The 9,246-nt window shown below is 43.2% G+C and overlaps 1 protein-coding gene across 1 annotated transcript; it reads right to left on the reverse strand.

Moving 5' to 3' along the window:
• Positions 1 to 2,494: 2,494 nt before the first annotated feature.
• On the reverse strand, positions 2,495 to 3,857 carry Hapstr2 (HUWE1 associated protein modifying stress responses 2). The gene has a single exon (XM_021152631.3). The coding sequence runs from the start codon at positions 3,641 to 3,643 to the stop codon at positions 2,813 to 2,815; it is 831 nt and encodes a 276-aa protein (XP_021008290.1). The 5' UTR covers positions 3,644 to 3,857; the 3' UTR covers positions 2,495 to 2,812.
• Positions 3,858 to 9,246: the final 5,389 nt, after the last annotated feature.

The raw sequence follows: 9,246 nt of genomic DNA on the forward strand, positions 1-9,246 counted from the left end.
TCCCCCCCCCGGAGTTGGTCATAGGACAAAAAGCTTACTCTCATCACTGCAAATGAAGGTAAAGGCACAAAATGGGTAATCATGTAAGAATAAGTGCATGGACATCAAGCACCTTTCTGAGGGAAGGCCCTTTGTCATACCTGGATTGAGCTGATGGCTCTAGTCATCTGCTTCTGTAAAATTTATGCGTTATGTGTCCATATGAATCAGACACTGTACTGCTCGTTCAGGATTACCAAAATAAACAAGACAAACAAAATACCTGCTCTCGTAATGGCATACGGTATTCCAACCCACACACCCATATACCTATTAAAATTACAGTTGTTTCTTAGTTAAATCTGTGCCCAGAATGCCTCAGTGATTCCACCAGAAGAGTATCCTCAAGCAGTAGAAACAAAGAGAGAAAAAAAAAAAATCAAGGGGGAGTCCATTTATATATCTTCAGAAAGAGATGCAGCTGGAACTGCAGAATGCCTTTTAGGCTTGAAGAAGCATCACAGAATCTTACTTGATGTGCTTTCTATCTTGTGTGGTTTGGAAGAGTTGTGTGAACAAAGGCTTCCTAAAGAAAATCTTATCAGAGAGTCCATCGCCCCAGTCTGGGTTAAGCAAAGGTCAATAGCCCCAGACAAGAACATCTTGTAAGATGCTGAGCTGCCTCCACTCTGGTGGCTTGCTTCTGGACAGCAGGACACCTGCCAAAGCCAAACTTCCCAAAGTACTACTTGGATAGTGGTACTTGGATAGTACTGCTTGGATCCAGATAGAATCTATGAATAGTCATTTGAGACCTCCTAAACTTTGGCCCCACCTCTCTTACCCAATATACTCAAATGGTACTCGATAATCTTCCAAAGAAGGTTTGCCTACTACTCACTTTTCTGGACCCAGTTTAAATCCACCTTTTCCCAGAAGCTGTGGTTCTACCAGAAAGAACTTCTTCTGAGCTCTACACAGCTTTCTCCTGTGCTCTTCCCAAACTAGAAGTCCCTGCTTGGGTACATATTTTATCATCCGAGGCAGCATCAACTCTTTGAGGATAAGGATTATTTTTACGGTTTATATCTCTTCTCAGGATCTAAGACAGTCCCTCAGGGTTTTCACAATGCAATACCAAGTTGGTTTTTTGCTTCTTTTTTCTATCAAGGAATTCAGTTCATAGTCTTGTATTCTTTTAACATATCAGTCAACTATAAATTTTATCCAAAGTCATATTAATGAAGCGGGAACAAATTCGATGTGAACTTAGAGGCAAGGTGCCTTTACTAAACCTGTAATGCTTTATTCACAGTCTTTGGAAGACTCTGGAGGAGATGTGGGGTTTTTTCATGTCCTTCTACTCCTTCCATAATTTCCCTCCCACCACCTCCACCATACCAGCTGTACTGTATCATCACCCCCTCTCAATCAAAACCACATTAGCCTTTTAGATACCCTAGGACCTTTACTTCCATAGTCTTTCTGCACTTGCCCCCTCCCCATATTCTTTCAGGGTACTAGCCCCTGGTTGCAAAGTGTGGTCCTCGGGCAATTTCAGGAACTCTAAGGATGCTGTAGTACTTATTCAGAGTGATGGTCCTAAGTCATGAGTGCCACATATTTACAATTAATACACACACTGTGATATTTAGGGAAGTTTAAACTACATAACAGTAATCTTCAGCTCAAGTAGAATACCAGGGTTTTATTTGCTGATTCCTATGCTTATTTTGTTGCCTTTGCTAAAATAAGTATGGACTTCAATATCTGACCGACTTGTCTTTGTAGAGGGAAAACACTCAGTGAGCTCAGCACTGCTGTGGACACTAGAAATTGGGACTTCATCTGCTATTTGAAATGACCCTAGCAGACACGTAGTTCTATTTACTTAAGAAAAACTGGGGCTAGTGGGTATTAACAGACTTGTTCAAAATCGTCCAGTTACGTTGTGGAGCTAGGGTTCTATTGGTCCTTTCAGTAGAACAATACCATGATTATGCCATGGTGTTCCCTTAAAGAAAGCCCAGCTCATTCTAATTTGTCTGCTACTTTAAAACTGAGTCCACTAATATGTAACCGTAGAGAAACATTTTACATTCCTAAGCAGAAGGCCACCAAGGCCACCACCTTATTTGCATTCCTTGTCTTAAGGTGAGCTGACTTAGTCCATCACTTATTACTAGCCCAATCACTATGGCATCTATTCGCATCACCATCACCCGAAGCAACTTTTCCAATGCGAGTAACAACCTAAAATATATTAACTCCATGGTTTCTTCCCAGAAATTGGATGCATGGTATAGTGGGGTAAACCCAGATGTCTAATCTTACATTTTGGTACAATGGATATGAATTGGCAAAGACTATCACAGCAAGCAAACAAACAAGAAGAATAAAAATTTTTCCAAAAGCAAATAAATATCTATGTATTTCCCCTTTAAGAATTTTAAAATAAGGTCACATTTATTCATTCAACAAACATTTATTGAGCACCAACAACTGTACTCGGTGCAAAGAAATAACAACTTGAACAAGATAAACCAGGCTCCCACCCTCACTGGATGTGTTTTGCTTTAAAGTCTGAATGATATTGCTAACTATGTGATATTTGATGTTCTGTCATAGAGTTATATTTTTTGAAAGTCAGAGTCATAGGAAGCCTCTTCTGGAATACTTTTAAATTTTCTTTATGGTAAACTTGATAGAAATCTTTAACTTGGAGAAGGAAGATCTGCAGTCTCTGGTATGGTTTCAACAAGCAAGTTGATGGTCAAGTTGACTGTCAAGCAGTAAATTGGTGGATGGTGGGCAACCAAAGAAAAGAGGCAGTTTAGACCATTCGGTTACGCTTGTGCAATGAAGAGTCTGTAGCGCCATCACCAAACTGGGCAGAGGTGCGCTTGCGGACTCCCCCACTGTCCAGGAGGAGAGCTAGTTCTTCTGAGCTCAAGGAGTTAGGATCATCTTCGAGGAAGCTACTTTTCCATCGCCCACTGCTGGCAATACCTCCATCTTGAGATGGGGAACCTGGAGGGCCAGATCGCATGCTGATGTTTGCCATGGCACCACTGAGGCCATGGAGAGCAATGGCCTCATGGAAGGGCTGTAGATCGACGTCCACAGGTGCGCTGGACTCAGTGGCAGCAGCTTGAGTGGAGGCAGCCGCCGGTGGCCTGGGGGACATCCGGGAGGTGCGTGGAGGCGGGGGTGTGGGGGGAACTTTGCCACAGAGGAAGCTTATGAGGTCTTCCCGACGAATGACGCTCCTACCCTTCTTCACCCACTCCAGCACGTCTCTCACACGACGCTGGTAGCCAACCTGGACGCCCAGTTCAAAACTTCTCTGGTAGGCATCCCCGCTCTCTTTGTAGAGGCTGGTCACGGCCTTGGCCGCATTCTGGAAAGGGTCCCACATAGAGAGTCCTGGCTGCTGGCACCCGGAATCTTTGTAGAGCTGGGCCACTGCCGTGGCTGAGATCTGGAAGAGGTGCCAGAGCCTCTGGCGCTCGATCTTGAGCCCCGCCGCATCGGCAGCCGCCTCCTCCTGCAGCTCCGGGGACAGCTGCTCCGCCTGCTCCGCCTCTGCAAGGCACTGGCGCTCCCACTTAGAAAACCAGGGCCCGGCGACCTCGGCCTCACGGTCCTTCGGCTGGTCCTCCATCCCTCGCCGCCGCTGCTACCGCCGCCGCTGCCACCGCCGCCTCTGCCGCCTCCTCCTCCTGGCCGCGCGCCCCCCTCCCTTGGGGTCTCGGCCGCCGACTGTGCCCGCTGCGGCTCCTTCACCTCCACCTCCGCCTCAGCCTCCGCCTCCGCCTCAGCCTCAGCCTCCGCGTCCTCCTCTGCCTCCACCTCAGCTCACCTCAGGCTCGGGGCCGCCCTCCGCCTTCCGCGTCCGCCGCCACCTTCACGGGCGCCCCTCGGCGGGCGGGCGGGCGCGGGAGCCGAGACTCCGACCGCTCGTGCGAGCGAGCAAGCGAGCGAGCTCCGCCCGGGACCTTGGTCCCGCCCCGCCCCGCCCCGCCGGCCGGACCCGGCCCGGCCCCCGGGCTGCAGCCTCCGCGGCCGGCCGGCCAGAACTCCAGCGCCGCCGGCGTCCCTGCGTTCCCGCTTCCGGGCTCGCGCTGTCCCCCGCCGGCCGCTCGCTCGCTGGCTCGCGGCGCAGCGGCCTCCCCGCCTCCGCGGGCCAGGCCCGAGCCGGCCGCTCCGCCCCGGCACTCGCTAGCGCCGCGCCTGCTGCACTGAGGGCTCTCGGAGGTGGCCCGCTGCAGAGCTCCCTTCCACGCCGCGCTCTGCCAGCGCGGGGGGGGGGGGGGGGGGCCCTTTGCACACAATATTTTTTGGGTGGACTTGTCAGCTTCTTCCAAATGAGCTGGTGAATTTTTTACAGCCCTGTGTTGTCACAGAGGATTAGGGGAGCAACTTTCTGTTGTCTTTCACGTCTGGGGCGCTGATCAGGGAGGCTGAGGAGTAGAGTGGAAGACCCATCCCTTTAGTTAACTAGACAGGCGATATGGACCCTTTGGCTTCTACACTTAGAAGAAACACGTGGCATAATTCGGTCAGTATTTTGTCGAGGGAGAAAAGGTCACTGCTCCCTTCTCGGCTTTTTAGACCTCAGTTTCCCCAGATGCTCAGTGAGGAACCTTGTCTCTGAGGAACACTTGAAGGTCTCTTAGAAGCACTTGAAGGTCATGATTGCGAGGCGCCCTGCTGTTCTCTCACAATACTTCTTTGGAACTAGTTGCATACTTATCAGATTCTAAGAGGGATGGCCAGACATAGCACTGATCTCCTTAGTCTTACTGTAAAGGTTTATATCATTTTAAAACTTGGGATGGTAAGGGGTTCTGTGTGATCCACTTCCAACTACTCAGGACACCAACAGTAAGAAAAGAAGAAAGAAAATAACTGAAAGCTAAAAAAGAACTTTCTACTGCAGCACAAAATTCAGACTCTTTTTGAAAAGAAAGTAAAATAAGAATTGCCTAATTTCCAACACCCTAAAATTCCAGCTAGTTAAAATGTAATACCAAACTAAGCTGTAAGTTATGGAGAAGGACTGCCTTTTCTTTGAACTCAGTATTAGTTCCTTTCTAATATTGCAACCCATTTTCACTGCAAGCAATTCCAGAACAAACAAAACATGAAATTAAAGTTGAGCCAAGAATAACATCAAAGGGGGTAGAAACAGACATGTAATCTTTTTTTTTTTCAAATTTAGGGGAGGAAAATCAGAATTTTGTAGTTTCTAGTGTAGAATATTTTAAGTATCCAGAAAACCTTACAAATATAAATTTCAATCTTCTAGAAAAGTGTTTGATAATTCTTAAGTATTAAAATTAGTATGTGAAAAAAAATGATGGGCATCATCATCCTGAAAAGAAATACATGTTTCTAAGTGAAATCTGAAGGTCAAGAGGGAGGAGGAGGGGAGGAGGAGGAGGAGGAGGAGGAGAAGAAGGAGGAGGAGGAGGAGGAGGAGGAGGAGGGAAATAAGGAGAAGAGACTGTGCCCTTTCTCTACAAACCAGGCTTTTCACGATTCATTAAACCTTTTTTCCATATGTGTAATTGGACGCTTCTCATTTACATAAACGAAGGATGAGGCAAAAGACCTAAGATCAGCTCCCCAAGAGACATGTTTCTCATTCTCCTACATGTATACATGTAGATGTAGATGTATATGATGTATATGATATATATGTACTATAGACATAAACCCCAGGAAGACAGAATTCTCTATACAGCTCCCACCAAACCAAAAACACTTCTTGACTGAAAAGTCAGCCACAGACCTACTCAGGGCGCCTTACAGCATTATCAGAGGCACATGTTTTTATCTTACTTTTTCCTAAGTGAAAAGCTTGCACCATAACCCACCCACCCCCACCTAGCCCCTCCCCCGCCTCTCTCTCTCATTTCTGATTGGGTTAAAAACCAAGAAGAAAGAGTGCAGTGTCTTTTAAAGAGTGCAACCCTCTGCTTGGGCTTGAGTTGTCTGGCTGGTATCCTCCATTCACTTGGTTTCAGCACCTGATTAATTAGTTAATTAGTACTTAGAGCTGACTAGCCCCCACTTGGCAATTTTCATGCCCTGCACAGTAAAATGTTGAATCCAACACTGAAATTTCTGTCACACACCCTAATTATTATCACCCCACTACTTTTAAAGCCATTGCACCAAATTGTTATAGACAGAGTTAGACAACTCTGTGGGAATATTTTCTCTCTGAGAATTCAGGATAGACTTAATATTTTTCACTGTTGTCCTGACACATTTAAATAAAAGAATTAAATGGAAAACTTTAATTCAATTAGCCTTCAACTCTTCCCATTGGTGGAAAATGATTTTATACAGGAGAGATGTTACAAGAATCACATCAAAAATGTTAATAACGTTTCATCAGTTTTCCAAACACTGAAGAACATGCTTATAGGACATGTCTATCTGACATTAGATTTCATACTAGATAGATGTCAAAGAATAAAACATAGATACAAAATAAAGAGATCCTTTTTACTAACTGTAAGAAAATGGTGCTATGTGAGTGTGAAGATGATGCTTAAAATTTTTACGTAGTTTAGGAATGAGTTTTCTATAGGAAAAAAAAAACATTCTTTGGCCACTGCCCCATCATTCCATAACTTTGATGTTATGGGTAAGGTTAAAATGGCTTTTGAAAACACTAGGATATGAACCTAAATGACTCTAATTTTTGGCACTTCTTGATGTACCATTACTAAAAGGGGACTGGTATATCAATGGTTTCCAATATTATTTGTGGCCATTTTTCCCTGGTAACAATCTTTCTATATCAGTACAGTGGGCTGCCTGCAATTGTAAGAGCTCAATGGTACACAAAACTGGATACACAACCTCACAGACCAGTAAATGGGTTGGACTGAAAGCAAAAGTAAACACCAACCTTAGGAAATGAAAGAAGTTAAAAGATAAGTGTTAAGGACCTTATTCTTTTTGGAGAATAAAACAAGATTTAGTAGCTTTCCACTTAATTTAAATGAAAAGAATCACTACCTTACATATTGCAGTGATAATGTAATGGGGAAAGAAAACAAAAAAGTCTTTGTACAAATGACACCTCCTATAGTTGTTGTGAAGAAACTTTTCCCCTTGGTATCTGCTAACAAATTCTAATTAATGCTGCACATTCCTTTACTGAAATCATTTAATGCGGAACAAGGGGGGTAAAAAGAAATGCTGAATGCTCGTGATTGCCCTGTTAGAATTATGGGAGTGAAAGCCTGGGGCCCCAAACTTACTGTCTATTAAAGCCAAGCTTTGAAAAAGAAATGCAACCTACAAAAGCTGTCAATCTCCCTTGCCCCTAAAGCCTGGGTTCACATGGATTCAAGTGACAGCCCTCCTCCCCCATGCACAATACATCAATCTGTCTCTCCCACAAGCACCCACAGCCCATTGTGCTAGCCGCAGGTGCCTATTATGGCACCCATGGCTGCCTCCCACAGCTCCGCCCCTGAGAAACAGGAACTGCAGACAATGGAGCCCTGTGGGAAGACAGAGGTGGGTGTTGGGAGGGATAACAGACAGATGGTAAAGGGTATAGGGTAGTAAGGTAGTTTCAAAACAAATGTCAAAGATTCAAAATTATTGCTTTCATGTGCCTCCACCCCCATTTGGAGTTGCCTTTGCTTTAGTTCCCATCTGCCTTATTACGAAGACATGTACCTGTGAGGATGAATATTTGATACCCTTTATGGAAAGTAGTAGAGAGGATGGGTGACCTTCGGTCCTCTACTGTTTGCATTTACTTTCTGGGTTTCTCAAGGTCACAGACTGAAAGTTTTACTTCAGAGAAAATATTAAACCATATGCAGAGAGATAAGAATAGTTCTATTTTTTACAAAGTTTATCACTTCTTTTCTGTCTTAGTTTGAGGTTCTGTAAATAGTTAAGGAATTTAACAAGAAGTTACTCTGGGTAATATCTTTTTGAAATGAACATACCATGAAGCATTTTTCAAATTCTGTATGAAGCAAATACAAAATATTCAGGTCATTTATTTTCTGATAAGGACCTAGAAAAGAGATGTGGTGGATTTACTAATATAAGCACTAAACATACTTGACTCGGCCTCATTTCCTGTTTCTAGGCATGTTAAAATATGAACAAAATTGCAAGAATTCTATTCATATCACATACCATTATTTTTTAAACTGTACCCTGTAGACAAACCATTTTCTAAAATATTACTTGTCTATGGTACTTTTAGCTTCTTTGTTGTAAACTGAAAAATTAAAACTTATGCCAAAACACATACACAAATTCATCTAGACGCTTTGATTTACTTGCTTTGCCCTTACATGATCAACTCACTACAAAACTGATTCCCAGTCTTGAGATTATTTGTCATAAATGAAAGCCAAATAAAGAAAAAAATCACTGGTATTACTGTCTCAAGCAAAAGTGACCAAAAAAAAAAAAAAAAAGTTGGCACAACTGTTAAGTCATGGTAAAGACAATTGGTGACTTGTTGGGATGAGGATATCCACAGAATAATGCCAGGGATGAAAACCAGCCAGTTTTACTGAAGCAGACAAGAGGGTCTTGGTTTGCCGTCAAAAACCACAAACTGGGCTTTAACTAGGAACTGTCAGAGATCCAAGTGAGCTCCTAGCCAAGAAAAGCTTAATTAGCAGAATTGGTTTGAGTTTTTTTTTAATACATAAGAAAAACAATCAATATGTTATGAAAGCACACAGTGGTCTAATGTAGCACAAAACCCATTATTTTTATGTATAAGTAGTTATTTCACACATTTCATTAACAATTTAAATTTAGATTTTAAACATCACTTTTATACCCGATATTCTGGCATGTTTTTTCTTGTGTGTTTTTAAAGAAAGATTTATGGTTTTATAACCAACTAGACATATGAATCTCTCCTCTTTTTTTTTTTTTGTATAAAGGGTAGTATACACATTTTTAACATGGTAGATGATTAGTCTGTATCAGAACATTAAAAATTTGTAGGGCATACTTTTTAAATATGAGGAGTTTTGGGTCTGAGTTTGTACTTCTAGAAAGGAGGACTCAGATACAAGTGTGGAAAAGGCAGGCAGTGAGGCTGTGCGTTCTGCTGTCAACAAGATCAAGACACTTGAAAGCTACTCGGCTTTCTACTAACACTTATTGCACTGGACATTCTAGTTCAAATATTCAGAAATTAGTAGATCTAAGTATCCATTTAAATGGGCATCAGAGACAATATGAAAGAGAAAAATC

This window comes from Mus caroli, unplaced genomic scaffold, assembly GCF_978045245.1.
Source record: "Mus caroli unplaced genomic scaffold, Mus_caroli_1 scaffold_5, whole genome shotgun sequence".
NCBI lineage: Eukaryota > Metazoa > Chordata > Mammalia > Rodentia > Muridae > Mus > Mus caroli.